The 25,382-nt window shown below is 37.3% G+C and overlaps 1 protein-coding gene across 2 annotated transcripts in view; it reads right to left on the reverse strand.

Moving 5' to 3' along the window:
- LOC110098758 (14 kDa zinc-binding protein) overlaps positions 1–21,909 on the reverse strand; it is a 25,289-nt gene extending 3,380 nt beyond the window's left edge. For both annotated transcript variants that reach the window (XM_028696381.1, XM_020825673.2), the window contains exons 1-3: positions 21,768–21,909; positions 7,507–7,564; positions 7,208–7,297 (exon numbers count right to left, since the gene is read on the reverse strand). In XM_028696381.1, coding sequence (XP_028552214.1) covers positions 7,208–7,297; positions 7,507–7,564; positions 21,768–21,886 — 267 coding nt within the window. In that variant the 5' untranslated portion in view covers positions 21,887–21,909. The remainder of the gene's footprint in view (positions 1–7,207; positions 7,298–7,506; positions 7,565–21,767) is intronic.
- Positions 21,910–25,382: the final 3,473 nt, after the last annotated feature.

The raw sequence follows: 25,382 nt of genomic DNA on the forward strand, positions 1-25,382 counted from the left end.
CCAAATACTGCTGTCCGGAGCAGGAAAACAGTTAAAACAGCGGAAAAGCTGTAGAAAACTGAGAGAAATTCGTAGGAAAAACTTGTATTTTACTAGTAGAAGAAGAAAACAGCAAAGATACAATTGATCCTCAATTCGAGAGGAGGATCGATCTCTCCCAAATCTCTAGACGCCGCTAGAGCCCAAAGAAAACCTAAATCTAAGAGATCTCAAATTTCAGCCAAATTCAAGATACTCAAACCCTAGCCAAATCAATTATTTAATGCATACAAATCAAAAGGAATTCCCTAAACAGTCCCTATGTTCAAATTTTCCTCTCAAACCGCTAAAAAACGCTTCCTAAAATGCTCTAATGGGCTGGTCGGGCCGATCGATCTCCGCAGGAGGAGGAGATCTGTCGCTCTTTGCGACTTGCCGGTCCTGTGCGGACCGGTCCAGTGGACCGGTCTAACACAAACTTGGCCCCAAGCTTGAAAAGAGTGATTACAATGTCAACAGAAAATAGAGTTCATCAACAAGTTTCAAGGATATTATTAACAGAAATCAAGTTATAACAGTATTTCTTTCATTTACCATCACCTAATATCATGAGTTCATGAATAAAAAGCAAAGAAAAGGGATATATTTAATACAGAAAATATCAACAGCAATTGGACAGGAATTGCTAGTGAAATTTGACTTTTATGCCCTATAATAGCGGAAATTGGAGAAATGAGCTCGCATGTTTTCTTGGGAACTATACCCAGAAATTTTTAATAGACCCAAATACCTCCATTTGATCTGGACTACTTTTAAAATTCGATGCAACCATTTGCGAAAAAATTCAAACATTCTACAAACCTTATTCGAATCATGTTGGAAACATGTTATTATTCGAAGATAAGTTCGAACAAGATTTGAATAAAATTTAAACATCGTTTGAATAAGATTTAACCAAAGTAGATCTAACAAAATGCATTCCGTCAGCTCATACAGAGCAAACTTCAAGCTCAATATAACAGAGTGCAATCACAACAAACTATAGCTATAATATAGAGTAAAAAAATTATAAAAAAAAAAAGTTAAACAAAAAAAAAACTATAATATAGAGTAAACTACAGCTATGGCGCATCATAATGAGAAGAATTAAATCATTGCACAACAAATCAATTACCATATTCTTACAATAACAATAAGATGAAAGTAAAAATATGTTATGAAGGCAATGAAAACTTAACTTGACAAGTAAATAGGTTATGGCATCTCACTCCATATCAACTACACCAACAGTAGACCGCATCCTTCTCCCCCTTTGAAGGCCTTCATTTTTTTCTTTGAATTGCCACTCTTAGGATGCATAATAATAATAATAATAATATAATTTTTAGCAAAATAAAATAATAATAATATCATAAATGATGTATAAATATTTTATATAACATTTAGATACAAAGGTAGAAATATATTGAGATTAAAATAAATGATAATCAATGGTCAAGTAAAATAACATCAAATAAAAATCTATATTGCACTCGTCTCATAGTAAATCCAATTAATTTGAAATTCATTTTGTGTTAGAAAATTTGATCACACTATCAAAACCCAAATTTTCTGAACTAACTCCACTCTTTTAGACTTTAAATAGAAGATGATTGTTATAAAATAAAAAGCCAAACTTATTATAAGAATAAATCAAACGTAATTTGTACAAATAAGCATGAAATACTTTGACTAGAAAAATGTAAACATTAAGAGGAATTTATATATTTATAATAGCACTAGTGGTGCCATGTTTTTTATCTTTAAAAACAACCACTAAATTTGTTAGATTTAAATAAAAATAGAAACTAAATTTCACCCTCAATATTTTGGAAATTATTAATGATTTAATCTTAGCATCATATATATCACTGCTAAATACATAATTTTGTTGGTTAATTAATTGCATTATTGAATAAAAAACATAATAATATATATATTTATCAAATTTTATTAAAATGATTTTTTGAAAAAATATTCTTAGAGCATGAATCTAAGATTAAGAGAAAGAGGGGAGATTTTCATGGAGCGGAATGTGGAGCTTTCCTTAATTTCGCAGACCTTTCATTTTTTTTTTTTTGCCTTCTCTTTTTGGTGAACGCTACCCTTTTTTTAGTGGATTTAGTGAAAATTTTTATTGCTTCTTTATCTACACTTTTTTTTGTGAAAATTAGAATACTCTCTTAAATTTCATCTTGATCCACAAAATAAAGCCTCTTTTATGCAACTAAATTTGATTTCATCTCTTGGATAATTGGCCACAACTCACGGATGAATTTTTAAAATTATTGCAGAAGCTTACATTAAATATTCACTTTGATTTTCAGCAACTTTTGAGTACTCTCTTGAAGATCATGAATGCTTTGGAAGCTTCAGAAAAAATTCAAATAACCTACCCTGTTTAATTTTATAAGTGCCTCATGTATCAATTAATTTATATAGTTTATCATCAAGATCCTCTTGGATCAAAACTGACCTATTGTGATCCAATTTTTGCATCTACAAATACCCAAGTTTATATCTTGAGTGTATCACCTCAAGTTGATTTGCCCAACTCTTTGAATACTTGAACAAATTTTAATTTTATTGATTGTAAACAAATCCTTTAGAAAACTTTTGACTCAATCATCTATTTCAAACATACAATTTTAACCATCGAATAAATGTTGATCATTAAAGATAAAACATTAACTAAAATAAATTTATGACGAGAAACATTACTCAAAATAATATGAGAAGAAGTCAATAAAGTCTCATGGCCCAATTAAAGTAGTAAATGAGTTAATCATAAACAAGTAAGGTTTTGCTCGACTCCATTCATTTTGAATCAAAATATGAAAGAGCAAAAGTTCATTAACGAGCAAAAAAAAATCTTATTCGTGCTTTACTTTTACAATACCAAGCCAAATTATGTCCATATGCATAAGAAATTTTTACTGTTGAAAATTAAATTGTGAGTATAATGAACTTTATGTATAGTTATATATAAATTAATAAGCATATCCCCTATCCAAAAAAAAACCATAATATGGAGCTAAACATAGTCTAATTGACTCTAGTCCGTATTAGGATTAGTAAGCAAGTTGAACTATCATGGTTTAAGCTTGACTCATTTATTTATTTACCGAACCAATTTCTGAGCCAAAGCTATTACCAAAAATTGAACATTTTTAAAACCTAAGCTCAGCCAAAATTCTATATATTAATTATTGTAAGGTTAGCACTAACTACTAAGAAGTGATTTGCATATGAACAGGTGCATTACATTTATGATTTATCCAAGTATCACATTGCTATTTTCAAGGAAGTTGCAACAAATGCATCGTGTATTTCTCATCGTGTTTGATTTGAATTCTTGGTGTTCATAACTTTTATTTCTAACAATGGAGCCCCAAAAAGAACCACCACCAGACCTAAACATGCACGTACAAACTAATACTAATTAAAGAAAAATGATTAAGTTCTAATGATGAAGAGACGATCTAAGTATAAGACAATGGCATTACGCACTGTAATACAACAGATACAGATTTGTTTTTTTTTTAAGGACCTGAGCAAGCAAAAATACAGATAAAGCACTAGGACGTCCAAAAGGACACGCCGATCCTTAAAATGAAGAGATTTGCGCTGGAAAAAAAACAATAAAAAAGACGACTCCTATTTTAGAAGCTAATATAAGTAAATCAAGTAATACTCAATTGGTCAAATATGGGTACAACCTCTTTACTAAACAGGGTAAACTTACATAGCAGAATGTCCCTTGATCCGGTGCTTGTGGGAGCCTCATGCTCTTGGTATGCAATTTCTTAATAATCAAAATTTAATTCCAAGAAAAATAGTTTAAACAAACTATCAGAAACATCGATTAATCGACTCAATACACATCCACCACACCTAGAAGTAGAAATAATTTTACCAAAGATCTGCAGTAAAATCAAAGAATCGGTTTCTGGAGAAAATCTTTGCTCAAATAAAGTTTTAAGCATGAGATACTTCGACATAAGAAAAATCATTAACACAAAAAAAATATGTATTAGCACCGAGGTTTTTCAGTAAAATACAAACATTGGAGTGGTCTTTCTAAGCAAAACTCCTGATCATTTACCATTATCATCCTATCAAGGTTTTAGACTAACGTCCTAGTATCATGTATACATTGGCAAATCCGTTACCATCCTAAAAAAATTGTACGCTAAAGCCATAGTATCAAGCATTGGCAAAACCATTATCATCCTATCAAAGTTGTACACTAAAGTCCAATAAGCTCTCTTAAACCACTTAATTTTGCAGGAACAGTTTGTCTTGACTTGAAAACAGCATGATCGGGTGATTGCATTGGCCCTTCTACCCATTAATTGGTCGGATAGTCTACGGATTATGTCAATTTTAGATGACGCCAACCATAACACTTAGATTGATACCCCTTACTAACAAGAATATTATTTGATTGTTCAACAAAACAAAAGAAGTGAAGCAGAGGTGTCTAAAGACCATTGGCCATATCAATTTCTCTCAAATCACTTCATTTGGCATAAGTTGATTTAAAGTAAGTGCAACACGGCTCGGTTCTTGCATTGTCCTTCCTACCGGTTAGTTGGTCAAGTAGTCTATGGGTTGTATCAATTTTCAGAGGAATCCAAACATGGCATGCTCATATTGATTGACACACCCTAGGATAAGGTTAACTAAATTTTATTTGAGCATTTTACCCAGTAGGGGTAAAACTAAATTAAGAAGGATTCAATACACGCCTATTTATCAGTACCCCCAATATGAACAAACCAGTATCACGCCTATTGTAATTTCCTGTGAACATCATCAAAAAATTAGCTTGATCGGGCACGAATCTCGAGGCAAAAGCCAGTTGGAAACTTCAAAAATTAATTTTGGGAGCACCCGAACTCCGATTTCAGCGATCTTACAGTCAAACTGAGCGTCTCGGAAATACGAACCCGACGACACCAAGATCAACCCAATCCGAGCCCAAATGAGTCCAAATCAAGGGCTCAAAGTGCTGTCAGAAGGTTCAAACCGCAATTTGAGTTACCAAACGGTCTCCGATTTTGACGAGCGTATACTCGAATCGAACGGCTCGACGAGACGAATCCAACGAGCCCATGATCGCCGAATTCTGACATCATTAAGGCCTCCAAATGTCCAACGAACGGTGCACGATCGAAGGGTTCACTATCGGCCATCCATTCAAACCACTCCCTATTCGCCCTTGATCTCACACATATTTACGGGCCATGCCACTCCAGAAAATCTATAAATAGAGCCCTCATTCTTCACAGAGGAGGATCCAAGCAAGAGAGAGAAGAAGAGAAGAGAAGGAAGAAGAGAAGGAAGAAGCTCCTCCTCGACAGACGCCGGACCACCGCCAGACCACCGCAGAACCACCGCCGGACCACCACAGGAGCATCGTCGGACCGTCGTCGGACCACCGCAGGAACCTCGCCGGACCACCACCGGAGTTTCATCGCACCACCGCCTTAAGGCCCGACATTCAGACCCGACGTCCTGCTTAAGGCCCGACATTCAGACCCGATGTCCTGTTAAAGACCAGACGTTCTGCTCAAGGCCCGACGTCCTGCTAAAGGCCCGACGTCCTGCTCAAGGCAGGATTATCAACACCCGAACTTCTAAGTGATTTCAGGCCTAACACCCGACTTCTATCAAACAGTTACTAATTGTAAATCTAATCGCCCTGAGAGGGGATTCAGTTCTTTGTAACCGACTCAAAAGTCTAGTGGATTTATTTCAACTGGGCTAGGCCCCGTGATTTTTTCCCTTTCTATAGGTTTTTCCACGTAAAAAATCTTGCTTTCTCTGTGTGTGAGCTAGTTATTCGTACAACGCTAAGACGTAGAATTAAATCTCTATCGCCGCGTATTTTCTAGCACGCAACATCCTGTAAAGCTGATTTACCTCCTTATGGTTCGTAATTCTTCTCCATTGCTATTCCTTTTTGTCTTTTGCTTTCAAATATGTATTTTTCCATGGAATCAAGTATTCAAGATTTTGATGATTTGAGTGTACAAAAGAGAAGCATTCTCAATGTGTGCCCCTTCATCCACTGTCCTAAATGTTACTTCTTTTACGGAGCTCAGCTACCTCTGAGTTTAATTGTAGATATCATACATTGGCATATTTAGTATGCTTGGGGCTGTGTGTGCGCGCATATGTGTGTCTGAGAGAGAGTGTGTGTGAAGTTAAATGTGTGAAGGTAGCAGCATTGTTATTAAGCATGTGTTAATAAGTAATAAGACATTGCCCAGTTGGACTCCAAAGCTAAGCAGCAGACAGACTGATAGTGCAGAAAGCAGGCAAAGTAAAGCAAGCCGTAGCTGACAATGGAGAAGTTGTGAGGAGAGGGTGGGGTGGAAGGTAGAGAGAGCCAAGAGTGCCATGTAAAGAGACTTCCTATAATAAAATCATTGAACCAACCATATCATGCAAATGCAAACATTAATCTCACAAAATGGTCATTTTTATGTGTGTTTATGTGTGCTTCTGCACTTAAAAGAGGAGAGAGAGAGAGAGAGAGGAGAAGAAAGTGGAAGAAGAGCTAAAAGTGCCTAGTGATCATAGCTAAAAAGAAATGCAGCCATCAAGAGCAATCACAATCTCGGTAAGTCAAAATCAACATCACTATTATGAGCCAAACAGGTGACAATCTAGAAAGGAACCAGGAGACAAGCTCAGCGTTGATTGTTGTTGGTGCTGCTATAAGGCTGAGAGGTATGAAGAAGAGACTATGCAAATGTGAGTTCAGCATTGCTGTTGCTGCTGTTATGAGGCTGCCAGGTAAGCAAGAGAAATTGTGGATGAGAGTAAAGACTAGAGATGAGCTAGGTAAGCTACAATACATTACACAAGCTTTGATTGGAGTTAAGTTAGAATTTTTGTGTCTTCCATACAGGGTTTTTTTTTTCAGTTCGATCAAGTCATCAGAAACTAGATCTAAAACCCAATCAAATTCATTCAGCTTAAACTAGGTTTTTTAGAATCAAATTTGGGTTTAAGTTTTAGGTTACGGCAGAACGTAACTCGATCAAATCAACAAGCAAAACAGGCAACCATATATAGCATATAAAAAACAAGAATTAAACATGAAAGATGTTATATGCATTATGCAATGGCCACTCAAAATCAAGAACTTTTAAGACATAAATTTGGCCAAAATTACCTTTGAAAGTCCAGTCAGTCCATCTTTAACTTTTGGAATGATCAAGATATGGGTCGAAGCTTGGGGATTTATATCTCTGAAGGCAAGAGCCTATTAAAATTACCATATTGATAAGTAATAAAAACATTAGACACAAAATACTAAAGAGAAATAAGCACACGCTAACTGCCATTTAAGAATCTAAATGCAAGACAGTATAATAAAACTCTTTACGAGCTAATGAAAAGCTATAATTTTTACGGTTTTGTATATTCGGACAGATTTAAAGCTAGCATTAAAACAAAAGGAAAATCATATACCTTATCATCCTCATAAACCACAGTGGCTGGAATTTCTTTCTTGATAATTTTGTCAAATCTGCAATAAAGATGGGCATGCTATCAATACCAACAGGAGTTGACAACGTCACAACAACACCAAGCTCTGCCTAAGTGGAACATATTTGATAAATAACTGATAAAAATCTTAAGTATATATTCATCAGTCACAGGAAGCAAGCAAATCAATATTCCAAGTAGGATGTCACTTAAGTTGTTTTATATGATAGCTTTTTTGCTTTCGAAATGTTGAAGATGAGAACGAGATGCATTCTAAGTGCTCTGATTGCTTTGAAGAGTTAGGTTACTGGTGCAAGTGCTTCGATTCAGCTCTATTCAAATTCAATAACTCAGCACCGATGATTCCTTGTTCATTTCTAACGTCTCATTTTAAACGTAAAATTGCTATTAATATGGTTGCTCTGCTTTTCTTGACTTGTATTTTGCACTTTAGAACAATTCTGTGATGCAGGACTACGTATGAAATGTTTAATTCACTTAGATTTTGCACAACTTATGATCAGAATAACTCTAGAACAAATCTACTAGCAAATTCAAACAACGAAATAAAACAATTAGTGGTTATCCGCTTAGGTTTGAAATCACATGATAAGAATTTTGAAGCTTCCAAAATAAATAGAAAATCAACACGATGAGCCGTAGTAGTTTTCAAACTAATCCCTAATCTAACAATGAGAATTAGGATGCATCAAGGTGCACTCAAATCCTACGATTACTAAGCTTAAGCAAGAGCAATGCGGAAGAGTCCGTCGTGACTGCAATCAAACCAATAAGAGTTTAGACTAAAAGGAATAAGATGCAAGGGAAAAGATAAACCTTCGTCAGGGAGAGGTGGAGATCCTCTACTCGATGCCTTTGAAGTGTTCGTCAATAGCCTCTACCAAATAGATCAACGTGCGCTCCAAGTAATCCTTGACGGTGAGATCAACTCTTGATTCACGTCGAAGAAAGTAGATTGTAGGATGTCTACGAAGCCGTCTTCGTCCCAAGTTATGTCGTAATCAGTTTCAGGATCCGCCATTCATGGATGATTGGGAGTAGAATCGCCTTGGCTCTTGATACACTTCTCAAATGGTAGCAAAGAGAAAGAAGTTTCTCTTTGCAAGTAGGGAGAGAACAATTCCTAAGTTCCCTTTTCAAAGTTCTGAAAATAATCTCAGATTTTGGAGCTAAAACCTGAGAGAAATTTCAGGTTTCTATGATTAGGGGTAAGGGGAATTGGAAGGAGAATTCAAGCCTTGATTCCAGTAAGGTATTGAAGTGAGAGAGAGGGAGCTTGAGAGAGAGAGGGGAGGAAGGGGGGCGGCGGGATAGCAGGGAAATATGAGGGATTTCTATTGATTTGGGAAATAGAATAGGAAATAATGCTTAGGAAAATCGGCTGGGGCAATGTGAGGGGATTTGAAATTAGTTTCCAAAGCAATATGGGGAGAATAGGAAATAATTATTAATTAAAGCCAGGATGGAGGTGAAGGGACCGGCAGCATCTATAGGGGAAATATGGGTTTAATGCACTCAATTGTGGTTACTTAATTTGGGATTGGGATTTAGGAAAGAAATAATTAAATCCTATTTGAATTTGAAATTCAAATAGAATTGATTTAGTAACTTTCCAAAAATAGGATGATAAATTAGAAAAGAATTCAAATTTCAAATTAATTGAATTTGATATTTTGAAAATCTTCCCAAAATTAATTCACCCAAATTAGGCAAGGGTTTCAATGGGAAACGGGAATGGGAGAGCGGCGGTGGCTAGGTGTTGGGCCGATGGTATGGGGAAATTGGGTGGGGATTTTGGCCGTGGATATGAGGAGGATGGGGAATGGGGTTCGGAGCAATGGAGGTCCGGCGATTATGTGAGGATTGATGGGAGGAATAAAGAGAAAAAAGAAAATAAAGAACGAAACCACGAACCCGACTTATCTAGGTTGGTGGGTATTGCGTGATCCTCCCTCTCCTAGGGATCTCTCTCCATGAGCACACTCAAGCTCTCTCAAACTCATCCAAGAAGAAAATTCATAAGCAATCATTCATTACATGAAACAATAAGCAAATGGCTATATATAGCCAAGTACAATGGACTCAAAGAAAATAAAAGACTCAATTTCCCTTTGGGCTCATACATGACACATCCCAATAAAGAGGTACAAACAGAAAGACCAAAATAACAATAAGCAAAAAATACATAAATAATGAAATAATAAAAAGGACTCATAAATACAAAGACTCGATCGTGGCCTTAGATCGCCGGCCACGTCTCTGATAAACCTTCCACGATCTGATGTCCCCATCATTTTGCTATCATGTGTTTGACAATATTGCAGCTGGTATGCGATGTGTTGTTCCAAATGATTGTTGGATCATTTTGTCCAACGCAAACTGTACTTCACATCTACGGTAAGTTGGTAACCATACTTATTTCCTGTTACATCCTGCAACCTGTTACGGATTTCCTACTTTATAGGACTTCAGGTGATAGATTTTCTTTTATGCTCGTATATGCAGCATAACAACATTTGCATGTTGTTGTTTTGTCAAGGATGACTTGGAAAACTTTTATTCTTGCTAGAATCCAAATTTGTTGAATTGAAACTTGCAATTTTTTATTGGATCAAGGAGGATTATGGTAAACAACTACGCTTGGGTCATTTTGGGTCATATATAGGAGCCCACAGAAATATATCTTGATATACATTAATGGATAAAAATTTATATTTTCTCTCAAATTTGTATGTCTACTGACTAGAAGCAAACACTTTGATTTAATGCAGGACATAACAACAATACTCAGGGGAATATTTCTCCTTATAACAACTTAAGGCTGGATCTTCAAATTGGTGACTTTAATCTCTATTCCTTTCATCTAATTATTTTGAATTTTGTGGGCTTATTTTAGTTGTCAAGTCCATTAGAAGCTGAAAAAAAAAAGTTCATTAGATGCTGAATTCTTATATTCATTTAAGGATTTCTTAAGAAATTTTAAATTTTGACGACTTCTAAATTATTGCCTAGAGTTATTCAAACATGTTTTTTTTGGCTTTTCATGAAAGGAAACTAATATATAGCTAAACTAAAAGTCAAATTATGATTTTTGGTGTGCTTTGTGCTTCTAATTCTATGTTCATATCACTTAAGACTTTTTTTTTTTTAACTATACCTTAAGACTTACAGCATCAAACTACTTTTAAAGCTTATGTTTATGAATTAACATGTTAATTAGAAGAAGGGCATATTAATAGTCATTCAAAAAATTAATAAATGATACCATTTAAATAAAATTGGGAATTCATGGTTCTAGATAAACACACAATCACTATCGTGAGGATTAAAATTACATTCCTACATTAGATGACAAGAATAACTAGAGGAATTTTCATATGATTAACAACAACAGCAACAACATTAAGCCTTTATCCCACTCTGTGGGGTCAGCTACATGAATCTTTTTTCTCCATTGTGTCATGTTAAGAGTTAAATTCTCATTTAAATCTAATAAAGAAGGATCATTTCTAATATTTTCTAACCAAATCTCTTTAGGTCTATCGTTACTTTTCTTAACATAAATTAAATCCAATACATCTACTTTTCTAATTGGGTCATCAGTAGGCTGCCGTTTTATGTGGCCAAACCATCTAAGGTGACTCGACTCTCTCTAATCTTATCTTCCAATAGAGCAACTCCAACCTTTTCACATATATGCTCATTTTGTATCATGTCTCTAAGAGTAAAGCCACTCATTCACCTAAGCATTCTCATCTCTACAACACTTAATATAATGCTTCTCTTTTAATGAACAACATTCTGCAACTTTAAAAGATTTCTTTAAACATTGCAATCTACCTCATTCCATAAAGCTTGAAATTATTGAAACAAATTAGTTGAACATCTTTAAAGATTTTAGCCAAATGTTGCAAATGAAAAAATCAACAAGGCAAAGCTGAGATAAACTTAAAAAGAATAATATCTATCATTCAGGAAATATAGGGACTAATTGAATAATCAATTTTAAAGTTAAAAAAAAAACAACAATTCTTGTGTTTCAATATTGTAAAGTTTATAGATTTTGCAACTTTTTTTTTTAAAACCACCTTATTATCATTTGATGTTTCATTAAAGGCCTTGCATGCATGCATAACAACTAGACGACGGGTAGCAGCGGCACGCGACTAGATTCGGCCTCAACGGACGGCGACAGCAGCACGCATGACGAGACAGCAATTTGAGTGATGTGGTTGACGAGACATTAAACACGAAGGGTTTGGCGACAACGCGACTGTGATTTTGACGACGACCTAGAAAATTTCAAGTTCAGTTTAACACGTTTGTCATATGGGTCGGGTTCGGGTCGTGTCAGATTTTGACACCCCTACAAGTAGTAGTGATGCAAGACATAAATGCAAAGATGATTGAAATAAGAAATTTGCACATTTTAAATTTAGAGAACAATAATAAGCAAAACTTTTGTTGATTTTAAATGATAAGACAAAAAAATCATAAGATGATAAAACAAGCTTAGGTCAAATTACATGCGTAGGAGTTAAGATCCGAAAATAGTCAATTAATCAAACATTGCATACATGGAAGATTTTCAACAAAATCTCTATGCTAACAATGAGATTAGTCGCTATGCAAGGATCCTACACGTAATTCTCTAATTCACTAGGCTTTTAGCAGAGAAAATTATCATGATAGTTGTGAATCAAACTAAAACCACAATTAAAAAGTGATTGGATGTAACGAACCGAATGGGTGGCCGGTTCAACCCCCTTTTAATAAGTCGTGACCCCAACAGGGGTCGGTGCTGCTCGTGAAACAGAGAGAATGGGTGACAGGGGACTTTATGCGAGAGAGCGAGATGAGTTCCGTTTTTCAAAATTTAGCAAACGATTCTTCTAAATGCTAAGAATTAATGATTCATTTTCTTTTCTACCGTTAAATGAGTGATAATTTTGGAAGAAATTTTTGTGGACAAGAAGGATGATCGAGAAGAAAAGGGAAGAAGGTTTGTTGAAATTCTTCCTTCCTTTTTCTTATAAATTTTGTCGATTTCTTCACTTAAAAGCGAATGATATTTTCTTAAAGGAAAAAAAAAAGGGATTGAAAGCAAAGAGAAAGAATTATAGGAGAGGAAGAAGGATTTAGGGATTTTGAGGAAATTCTCATTTGTAAGTAAATTCTTTGTTGTATAACATTCTTTAAATTTTGTTATGTAATTACATTTCATGCAAGTTATAGTATATGGATTTAGGGATTTTAGAAAGGAAGAGATTGAAAGCAAGGGGAAGAATTTTTTTGGAAGTGAAAGAGAAAGGAAAAATTTTTGTAAGGTAATTTCATATGAAAATCATACATTTCTTTTTAGTCATTCAAATTAGGATTTAATGGTAACTAAATCCTTATGTTATTGTGAACAGTTAAAAAGGGTTTTGTACAAGACGAATATTGGAAGAAGAGAATCAAAGTGGGTAAATCATTATTATATTTAGATAATTATTTGTTAAACTTTTATTTACCATTGAATTTCTAGTTAAAATTTTTCTCTAAGTAATAATTTTACTTATCTTGTCATGTTATCATGTGAAAGAATTTAATTGTATATGTGAGTATGGAATTTGACACTAAATAAATTCAAATGTCTGATATTATGAATATGATATTATGAGTAAATGAATATGTAAAAGAAATGAAAGTGAAGAAAGAATGAGAATAAGAATGGCACTATCTATATTGTAAACAAAAAGCATAAATGAATGAATGATAAAAAGGAAAAAGGATATGCATGCAAATACAGAAGTCACCCCCGTATGGTACTAGCTGGGGAAGCAACACGTACCCGTGTACGTAAAAGAAAAAGGTTATGGAAAAGGAAATGAAAATAGAAATGGTTGTACCTTTGGTACATTTAGACGATGCTCGTGTACTAATTAAATGGAAAAAAGAATAATTGTTAAAGTAAAATATTTTATGTAAATGAAAATGTTATGAGATGCATGAACGGCCAGATGAAATAAAATAAATAAAGAAAAGAAATGTATGTATCTTGTTAACTGGATAGATTTAAGTACTTCATTGATGATGATGATTACCCATTGAGTTTACACTGTAAACTCAAACCCCTAAATTAATGTTTCAGGTAAATCTCCAAAGAATAAGAAATAGCTGAATGAGAAGAATTCGTCCATAGAAGATGACATGCAAATGACAACAGGTAAAATGACTGATGAGAATGCTTAGTTTGGTTCTAGATTGATTATAGTTTTCTTTGTGTTTAGTGACTCTTCAGTTGATGAAAAATTTATGTTAATAAGTTTTATTTTGAATGTGCTGAATTTGTAATACCGTCCGACTTTCAGTTCCCGCCTCGTTAAATAGAGTATCCGGGCCGGATCGTGACAAAAGAAGATAGCCGAGTTTGGAGGAAGAGTTTACCCAAAGGAGAAGCAATAAGAAGCTCTGGGGCGGATGTTTGGGTGCTTGAAAGGTAGTAAACAGCGGTTCAAAATTCCTAGCTGCCCTAGGAAAGCAATTTGATGATCTCGGGATGGTGGACAGCAAAGTAATCTCGGCTGGCGTTTTGGGTAGCAACCTAAATCTTCCGGGCAGCACACGGTGATCTCCGAGTAGCAGGACAGATTCCCGACACTGTCCAGAAATTCTGGACAGCAATGTGACAACCATAGAGCTAGGGTTTGGGATGACTTCAGGAGCAAAGAAGGGGAGAGGACGGTGATGGCCGACCAAGGCTAGGGAAAGCAACTTCTTTCCAAGAGATAAATTTGAAATTAGATTTCTGATTTGGCCAAGTAAAGATGGGGTATTTGAAATTTGAATTTCAAATAAAAAAGGAGGGAATTAATAAAATATTTCCCCTAATTAATCCTTTAATTTGGAAAGGATTTATTGGGGATTTGGAGAGAGGAAGGGGGCGGGTAGGAGAGAGGGAAAACTTTGAATTCATCCCAAAGATAGAGACTTGATGTTTGGAAAGTATTCAAGTAGGGGACATGCATGGGGTCGATGACATGTATGGGTTTTGGGGGGCTTGGGGAGGAGTTATGGCTTACCAAATCAAGACCCTTTAATTGGGAAAGAGAAATTAAATCCAATTTAGTTTGAATTTGATTTGGACTTAATTTATGGAACTTTCCTAAAGTACAAAAGGCCAAATATGGAAAGGGATTAATCTGGAGGCAGAAGGGATTGAAAGTTTCCAAGAATTAGGTTTCTCCTTTGGAAACAAGTTAAGGGGATTGGAGAGAGAGAGGAGGGACGGGTAGAGAGAGGGGGCCGGCGGCTTCAAAGAGGGGAAAGGGGATTGGGGAAAGTTTTTATTGCTTGCCTCTTTGGGAATTCCAAATCAAGGAGGGAAAATTAATTCCAATCCAATTCAAATTTGATTCGGATATGATTGGAGAAATTTCCCTAAATAGAACTCTATTTTAGAAAATAATTCAAATTTCAAAATTTAATTGATTGATTGGATTGAAAGCTTTCCCAAAGTGATTCGTAGGAAAAACGAAAGAAGTAATGGGGAGATTTAAATTTTGGAGGCAAAGAGGGAGATGGGGTAGCCGACAGCTAGGGCTAGGATTAGGGTTAGGGTTTGTGGGTTTTGAAGGCGTGGTGGTGGGAATTAAGTGGATTAACCCATCAAGGGGTGAGCCACCTTGGATGACCGGAGACTTGGTGGGAAGGGGAAGGAGTATTGGTCGGCGGTGAGGCTTCGGCTTGAAGTGGAGGCCGGCGGTTGGGCTTAGGCTTGAAGTGGAGGCCAACGGTTTTGGGGTTGGGAAACCCTAAGCCAACGGCAAGGGGGGAGGGGAGGATAAAAGAAAGGAAATAGAATAACAAAAAAGCCACAAACCCGGATGTTAGACCGGTCCAGCCGGTCCATGCAGGACCGGCCCAGACACGAACATGGCAGAATTTTTTCGCCCGCTAGGATGTCGCGCTAGCTGTACGCCGTGCGGGAGCCAAATAGTAAAGAATTTTGGGGGAATTAAGAGGGAAATTTGAATATATAGATTGTTTAGGGAATTCCTTTTGATTTGTATGCATTAAATAGTTTGTTTTTCTAAGGTTAGGGCATCATGAATTTGGCTGAAATTTAAGATCTCTTAGATTTAGGTTTTCTTTGGGCTCTAGCGGCGTCTAGAGATTTGGGAGAGATCGATCCTCCTCTCGAATAGAGGATCAATTGTATCTTGCTAATTTATGTTTTCCTTTCATCAAATAATACAAATTATCTGTTGTTTCATGGTTTGTGTGGACCTTTGTGAATGATTCTCGTTGTTTTCCAAAGATTGATAGAAAATACTTGAGATCTACAAGTGTTTCCTATCAAATTGGTATCAGAGCAAGTCTTGGAACCATTTGTGGGTTGTGTTGGGCGAATTTCAGCGGCTGGTTTTTGGTCGGGAACAGACAAGGTGCTGTTTTTGTAATCCAAATCCATAATTTTTGGATTTACAAAAGTTTGGATCGAGATGGCGGCCAAGAAAGTTGATGCGCTAGAAGAAAGGCTTGAAGGGGAGATGAGCCAAATCAAGAAACGGTGGAGGAAAGGATTTCCTCCATTGAAAGACAAGTAGCCGATCTCCAGGACATGATGAAGAAAATGTTGGAAATCTAAAATCAAACGGCTACTTCAGTGGCAAAAGAGGAGAAAAGGAAAAACACGAATTCAGAAATTCGTAGCGAGGAAGACGAGGTGTAAATCATGGAGGGAGAAAGAAGAAAATCCTATCTGGCGCCTTTCCATAGGGAGGAGAGAGGAGGTAGATATGGGGAAAGGCATGAGTATGGAGGGACGGAGCAAAGGGGTGCTAATTGGGAGTGCTGGGAGGGACATTATGGTCGCCGAGGTGCTGAGTTTGAAGGAAGAAGAGGGGAATTCAAAGGGTGTTTGGGCTATGGCAGGGCAAGGGAAGACCGGGAGACGTGGGGTGGGCCGAGCACTTGGGAGAGGGGAAGCTATGGAGGAATAAGGGGGAATGGTGGAGATCATAAGGTGAGAAAGTTGAAGATGTCTATCTTTGAGGGGAAGGATGCGTATGGGTGGATCTATAAGGTGGAGAGGTACTTTGTCGTTAATGGGCTAACAGAGGAGTAAAAACTGACAGCAGCATGCCTATGTTTAGAGGGGAAGGCATTTTCATGGTACCAGTGGAGAGACCAGAGGAGACCTATCAGGAACTGGAGGGAATTCAAGGACTGCATAATAGAACGTTTCCAAACTTACCGGGGAGGAAATTTCTACGAGCAGTTCTTTGCTCTGGCCCATAAGGGATTAGTAGCGGACTACAGGGAGCAGTTTGAGCAATTAGCCAGTATGATGGAGTGATTATCAGAAACAGTATTGGAGGAGAACTTCATGAAGGAGTTGAAGGCAAAGATCCGAGCATCAGTGAAGGTTTTGATGCCTCATGACTTAGGGGAGGCAATGAAGTTGGCCCAGCTGGTAGAAAATCATAAGAATCTAGAGAAGGGAGCTAGGAGCAACCGCTCAAGGGGATCTTACAAGATGACGACCACCTTCTAGCACCCAAGGGGCCAGCATCAGGCAACATTAATGAGACCACCAGGGAGAAGCCAGTAGGATGGAGTGGGGAAAATTTCAAGAGGCTGACAGAGAAGGAGATGCAGGCAAAGGGGTTGTGTTTCAGGTGCGAGGAGAAGTATGCGCCAGGACATCGGTGCAAGAACCAAACTCTTCAGGTTCTCACCGTCTGTGATGATGAGGAAACTGAGGGAGGTGAGGGGGAGTTAGAGGAAGAGAGGGAGGAGAAGTTGCATTTGGATATGGTCGATGTTTCCCTGAATTCAGTAGTAGGGTTCACCTCGAGTCATATGATGAAGGTGAATGGGGAGATAGCGGGCATGGAGGTGGTTGTTTTGATTGACAGTGGGGCTACCCATAATTTCATTTTCACTCAGGTTGCCAATCAACTGAGAGTGAAATTGGTGGACACCGATTGTTATGGGGTGATGAAGGGTACAGGGAAGGTGGAGAAAGGCCAGGAGATCTGTAGATGAGTGATGCTAATCATCCAAGGAATTCAGGTAAGGGAAGATTTTCTCCCACTAGAGTTAGGAAGTATTGATATCATCCTGGGAATGAAATGGTTGCAAACCTTGGGGGAAACCCAGGACAATTGGAAAGCACTCACGATGGAATTAATAGGAAGAAAAATAGATAGACCAAAAATTACACAAATCAAAGTTGTTCAAAATCATCTATAAAAGCTTTAATACCATAAAGACATAAACACCCTAAAAAGGAACAAAAAGTGAGTGAGAATTCATAACATAAAACTAAAATTGTTGGGAATAAGACTAAAGATAATGATGAAACCTAAATATTGTTTTAAGCATAAGCATTGTCCATTATTCATCACATTTTGGTCAAGTTATGACATGTCACAGGTTTGTACGACCTAGTTGATTTTTACATTATTCTCACCACAGTCAAGTTATTGCACATCACGTGTGCGTGACATTTTAACTAATCATTTGTAAGTCCTTACTACAATTGAGTTAAATCATGAGTCGCCACTTCTAAGAAAGCTCTCAGCACTAAAAACAATAATTTTGGATTCATCTCATAAATTTTGACATTAGATTTTCTATTGTTTTCAACTTAACATACACCTTCAATCAACTGTTTACATCCAAATTTGGAATGAGAAAATAGATACTTTAAAGGAAATAAAGTTCTACCAAAATAAATTACAACAACAAAAGCAGAGGGTGTCAGGTGCCAACCATGCAATTGATATTTGCAAGGTTGTAAAAACCGGACCGGACAACGAACCGAAAGAAGAAGAAGATGTTAACGGTTCGACCGGTTTGACCAGTCTAACCGGGGTCGAACCAGATGACGTAATAAATAATAAATATCATTGAAATTTAATAAAATTAACATAATAGTAATGTTAACATTCAAAGTATGAGACAAAAAATTAAACTAAAAAAAACTATAAAACATAAAATTTACATAATTAAGTAAAAGAATTATTTTAAAAAATCACATAAAAGCAAAAAAAATCTAAATCTCATAATTATAAGAATTTACACTAATGAAAGTATGATAATTTTAAATTTAAATAATTTTCAAATCTTAAATTTGATTTTTAATTAAAATTTAAATAACATATAAATATATAATTTAATATAAATTATTATTAATTTATGTTACATATTAAATATAAATTAAATTATAACATAAGTTTATAAATTTAATATAAATTATTCTTATTTTATATTATATGATTAAATATATTTTACATGTTTATGTTGTTATTAATATATTTATTTAAAAAAAATATTTAAAAATTGTGGAATTTGAACCAGTCGGTTCAAAATAACCGGGCCGATTCGCCGATTGAACCGGCGGTTCAGTACGGTTGGATGCACAAGCGATTTTAAGACTAAACCGGACCGATCTTGTGATCGATTCATTGTTGAACCGATCGAACCAAACGGTTCGGTCCAGTTTTTAAAACATTGGATATTATGTAACATTTGAACCAAATAGATTGGAAATGATAAAAAAATGTAGTTGAAGCGCATCCAATAACATCAATTATTGGGTGCAAGATACAAGGGGCATGCTATTTATATCATGAAAGGGAAGGGGAGAGAGAGAGAGAGAGACAGAAACAGAGAGAGAGAAAGAGAATGGAGATCACGGGTACATATGGTGGCTCAGAAGCACAACCTGATGAGGACATCAGTAGACGATTCTGGCACGTCTATCATAGGAGACATCGCAGATCGATGGCCACGATCAGGAGCATTTATTTATAAGCTATTTTATGTTTTTCTATTTTTGTGTTTTTGTATTAATTTTATTATTTTAGTTATGTTTGGTCATTGTACCCCTATGAGGGAATGTAGTGAGTTGTAGCCCAGAGGGCATGTTTGTCTTTGTGTTTTCTTCTTCATGGAGGCCTATTTATAAAGGTCAAGACTTTGTATTAGGGATGATAAATTATGAATAAAATTTCAGTTTTTTTTGCTTGATCTCTAAGTGAGTTCTTGAGAGGAGAGACACTAGGTGGGTGAAAGCAATACCCGTCAACCGTTGGAAGATTCTATGGTTCGCGGTTCTACAATCACTTTGTGAGTTCTTGCTTCTTTTATTTTAGTCTTCATATTCCTCTTCCCTCTTCCCCTATACTGCCGGCAATCCCCTCCATATCTCCCATCAACCACCGGCTTTCCCCTCCCCTTGCTCCAAGTTCCGACCAAGCCAAATTCTCCAACCCCCACCACCGGCCACCACTTGCTCTTTTTCCTTAATGTTGATTTCAATCCCCATTAAGACTTTCCTAATCCAATCCACTTAATTTTGGGAAGAGATTTCATCCTTTTGAAATTCAAAAATTTGAATTTCAAAAAACCTTCCTAAATTAACTACATCAAATTAGGAAAGTTTTCAAATTTTGAATCTAATTTAATATTAAATTAGATTGATTTTCTTCACCTTTTTCCTAAAGTGAGTTGATGCATTAAGGAGCATTAATTTCCCTCCCCAAACCCCTCTTCCTCTATGCATGCCGCTGACCCCCCTATTGATCCCTTTCCTTTTTCTTCTCTCCTCACATTAACTCTACCTAATTTGGATTTGGGATTCAAATTCAAATTTCCCTCCCATGTTTGAATTTTGAATTTCAAAATTAAAATCCCCTCGTTAACTCTTTCCTAAAATATCTCACCACAAATAGAAAGGGATTTAATTGCTATTCAATCAATTTTGAAATTCAAAACTCATTTCCTATTATGCAAATTCAATTAGGAAACTCTCCAAATAAATCAAAAATCCGAATTAATTTCATATTTGATTTAAATCAAGAGTTAATCCTATGGGGCCCATAATTAATGAGTAAATCCTTAAGTCCCTCCTTTTGTTTGGTCGGCCCCTCTCCTCCCTTTCTCTCTCTACTTGCCACATAAGCATCAATTAATTCCTCCCTTAATTCTTCCATAGCTGATGTCCCTTCCCCCAGCCCATATTTGGGTTCATTTGAATTCAAATTAATCCTCCTCTCTCCATTAAGCATGAGACGAGTCCCGAGCTTGACCCCGGACTCGTCTACGATCAAGAGGGTCTCATCAACATCCAACAATCATCGTTCTCCAACCTAGATTTGGAGCTCGACAATTTTGTGGAAGGATACGTGGATAGTGTTCTCTTCCAACTAGCCACCGCCATTGGGGAACGCTTCTCCGACAGCCAGTGGTTAATTGTTCTCCGCCCATCGAATCCGCTGAATCCGGGTAACTCTCTGTTGGCCATTACTCCCAGCGCCTACTGTTTATTAGTGGCATCAGTTTTATTATCTAAATTTTTTTCCCGTTAAGTCCACTCCAAATTAGCGAATGTGAGGGAAACTCCTAGGCACATTTTTTAATTGTTAGGAGGTGGATTCGTTGTTATTGTCATAAGTGTTGCTACCTTTGAATTATCTTAATATTCTGCATTTTAATTGTAATTCTTTGCCTCTCGAAATCGAATACTACAGATTTCTATAATTCTATCTTTTGGTGAAGCACTGTTAGATAGTTTGCATAACTTAACAACTTATATTAATGTCTTGCAATTCTTGAAAACATGTATGTTTCACATCCGAACCTGACTTGCATAAAAATGTCAGCAATGCGCTATGTCAGCAATCACCTAGCGCAGTTATGCATTTATGAGTTTCATGAATCAACATAAGGACGTAGCTATCACCGCTTCAGATAACTTTTTCAGGCATTTGATCACCTTTAACAGAAAACAGGAATATCTCAGAAAGGTCTTGAACAGAGCCAACAGTAAAGCTAAAGAATGAAAGAAATTTTACAGAGTAACTCACACTGCTTTAATTTCAGTTACCAATAAATTATTTGCACTCCTTGCCTCAATGGAAGAGCAAAAGATTGAGATGATAAAACATACTTGAAGATAAAATGAAGCCAACCAAGATATAACTAAACATAAAACCATATTAATAACAACGTGTTATTGAATATCCGCCTAATTTCACTCTGAATGGGATTGATAAGCACAAACCCCAGAGAAGAAAGAAAAGGGTAGGCCGCAATCGAAATAATGCGGACAAAGGGAAAATCAACAGGATAAAAAGTAAAATCATCGAGCTATGCGGTTAGCAGAGATTTGCAGGAAAAAAATGACGAACAGGAGTGCGGCTCCAAGAACAGGAGAAGCAACTCACATGGTTGGGCCGTCGGAAGGGACGGCAGCGAGGGCAGCGTCCTTCTCGGAAGACGCCATGGGCGACGACGACGAGGGACTTAGGTGATCGCTCAAAACCCTAACTCTGTTACCGGTCATAGAGCCCGCGGACCTTTTATCGACGCCAGGACCGCATTCCAGTTCATCGGCACGCGGTTCTTTAGGAGTCATTTTTCTTTTATTTTTTAAATGCATATTATGATATGTATTCTTTATCAAGCAATTTTTTTGGTCCAATAATAGTGTGCGTCGCATTCTTGAGAATAATAATGATAGATTGTTTTTAATAAGTGATTAAATAATAAATAAAAAAAATCATATTTGTTGCATCCTGGAGTATTCGTGGCAAAAGAGAAATATAAACTTTAACGTCTTAATTTTGTGCAAAAATCCAGCATGCAATCAAATAAGAGATGAGACACCAAAATTTTTACGTGAAAAACCCCTGAAAAAGGGAAAAACCCACGGGGCATAGCCCATTTTAAATGAATCCACTATTATTTGCAATCGATTACAAATGAGACACTTCCTTAGGGGGAATACCTTGACTTGATGTACATTATATGAAGTACATTATGGGAATACAAAGAGTCAATATTCACATGTTCGTTTGGTTGGAATAACCATAGTTGATGGGCGACGAAGTCGAAAGAACCGTAGTCGGCGAGCAAAAGAGGTCATAAAGACCGTTGTCTAGCGACAGAGATCAGAAGGATTGTAGTCTATATGCGACGTAAGTCGGAAGGACTGTAGTCGGCGGGTGACTGAGGTCATAAAAACTATTGTCTGACGAATGAAGTTGGAAGGAATATTGTCGGTAGGCGACGTAAGTCAGAAGGACCGTAGTCGGCAGGCGACATAGGTCATAAAGACCGTTGTATGGCGACGGAGGTTGGAAGGATCATAGTCGGTGGCGCGATGTAAGTTAGAGGAACCGTAGTCGGCGAGCGACTGAGGTCATAAAGAATGTTGTCTAGTGACGGAGGTTGGAAGAACCATAGTGGTTGGGCGACGTAAGTCGGAAGAATCGTAGACGACGGGTAACGGAGGTCAAAAGGACAGTTGTCTAACGACAGAGGTCAGAATAACGTCGTCAGGTAGAAGTCTAGCAATAGACAGAAATCATACATCGGATAGATGTCATCTGAAAGTCTGACGTCAAATAGAAGTTCGACATCAGGTAGAAATCTAACGACGAGCTGAGGTCCGGCGTCGAGTAGAAGTTCGACATCAGCTGGCGGCCGGGGAGAATTCCGGCGTCGCTTGGAGATCGGGTGGAATTTCGACGTCACTTGGAGATCGGGCGGAATTTCGACGTCACTTGGAGATAAGGCGGAACTCCGGCGTCACTTGGAAGTCGGGCGGAACTCCGACGTCACTTGAAAGTCGGGCAGAATTCCGACGGAGGTCAAGGAGGAGCTTCTTCCCCATTCTCTTCTCTTCTTCTTCTTCTTCTTCTTCTTCTTCTCTTCTCTTCATGCTTCCTTAGGTCCTCTTTTAAAAGAAATGAGGGACTATTTATAGTTTTCTGAGAGTGACATGACCCGTAAGTAGGAGGATCAAGGACAAATGTGGAGTGGTTTGAATGGACAGCTGATATTGAATCCCTTTATCGTGGACCGTTTGTCAGACATTTGAAGGTCTTAATGATATCAAAATTTTGTGATATTGGGCTCGTTGGATTTGTCTCATCGAGCCGCTCGATTTGACTATAAGCATGTTATATTTAGAAACTGTTTGGTAATCCAAATTATGGATTGTACCTTCCGAATGTGCTTCGGGTCTTCGATTTGGACCCATTTTGGCTCGGATCGAGTTGAATTTGGTGTTGTTGGGTTTGTATTTCTGATACGCTCAATTCAACTATAAGTTTGCTGAAATCTGAGTTCAGATGGCTTCCAGTTTAATTTTTGAAGCTTCCAACTTGATTTTTGCCTTGAGATTTGTGCCCGATCAAAGATAACTTTCTACTGATATATCAATATTTAATCAAGATTTTTCATTCATCCATCACTAAAAATAATCTTGATATGACATGCATTTATTTTTATACAAAATTTTTCAAACATTAGATGCAGGAGTGCAGGACCATCTTTATTCTGATTATAGCCAATTTATGATCAAATTTAAAGTCTATATGAGGAGAGATTATTGCGTGCGGTGTCCAGACCGTTCGGAGGCGTATCTGAACGTGCCACGTCACCCGGATGTACTGGGCCCGAGTGACGTGGCACATTCGGATTCGCCTCTAAGAGAATTTGAATGCCACACGTAATAATTTTCCCTCTATGAGACAGATTCAATGACGTCAAAACTGATCTAATTCGAGCTCAAATAAGCACAAATCTAAGAACGAATATATATTAGAAATTTCAAGGCATTAATTGAAAGATCAAATGATCTCCAAATTTGACAAGCTTATAATCAAATTAAGTGGCTAAATGAGACAAATCGAATGAGCTCAATATTGCTTAATTTCAACATCGATAAGGCACTTAAAATGTTGAAAAAATATTTTATGATCAATATAATAATATATGGGCTATCCAATAGAATGTTTTTGGATTTTCTCTATATTTATAGACATGTCACCATCAAAAAACTATGAATATGTTTTGCTCTCTATATTAAAGGGGATAAGCTCGAAGCTTAAGTTTGAACTTTAACTTGAGATTCAAGAGAGTCATGAGATTCCACATGTCCCAAATCACCATTATCAGGCCACTATCAGACCATCACCATCAACCATTGATAATCACCGACTAAGGACTTTCCAAACATTGTCGTCTCATTATAGTTCCCTAATCATCATCGTTTGGCTATGATAGGGGTGCAACCGAGTCAAGCCGGTTCATGAGCCGGCTCTGGCTCGACTCGTTAATGGGCTCGACGAGCCGAACTTATCGAGCTCGCGAGTTGAGCTCGAACACGAGTTTGAGCTCGAACGCTAAACGAGCTCGAGCTCGGACACTGGGCTGGTCAACTCGATGGCTCATTGAGTAGCTCCCGTAAGAGGAGCGGGTCGCGTCTGCTGGAGTTGGACAGCGAGCGGGAGCGGGTCGCGTCTGCGGGAGCGGGAGCGAGACAGCGAGCGGGAGCGGGATTCGCGAGAGCGGTAGAGGGATTTGGGTACGAGGCAGCTGCTCAATGAGCCGCTCGACTTGACTCATTTCGTGAGACGAGTCGAGCTCGAGCTTGGTATTTGGCAGTCGAGCTCAGTATTTGGCAGCCGAGCTCGACTCGAACACCCCCTGGCTCGAGCTTGACTCGACTCGTTTTTGCACCCGTAGACTATGGTCTTCCAACCATGGTCGTCCAACCACAATCCTCTGACCATCATCCCTTAACTATCATCCTTATGAGAAAGAGAGAAGGAGAGAGAGACAGAGAGAAACTTCTGTAATAGAAAAGTATTAGAAATGAGTATATTACATAATAAGGTTACAGTGACCGTTTATATAGACTTAACAGGGTAGAGAAGTAAATATATGAAATTACAGATGAGGCTAGCATAAGATGCCTAATATCCTCCCGCAAATTAATCATTCGGAGTTTAAATGGTTAATTTGGATCGAAGGTAATCGAAGCGGGTGGA

Source organism: Dendrobium catenatum, unplaced genomic scaffold (assembly GCF_001605985.2).
Source record: "Dendrobium catenatum unplaced genomic scaffold, ASM160598v2 fragScaff_scaffold_740, whole genome shotgun sequence".
Classification (NCBI taxonomy): Eukaryota; Viridiplantae; Streptophyta; class Magnoliopsida; order Asparagales; family Orchidaceae; genus Dendrobium; species Dendrobium catenatum.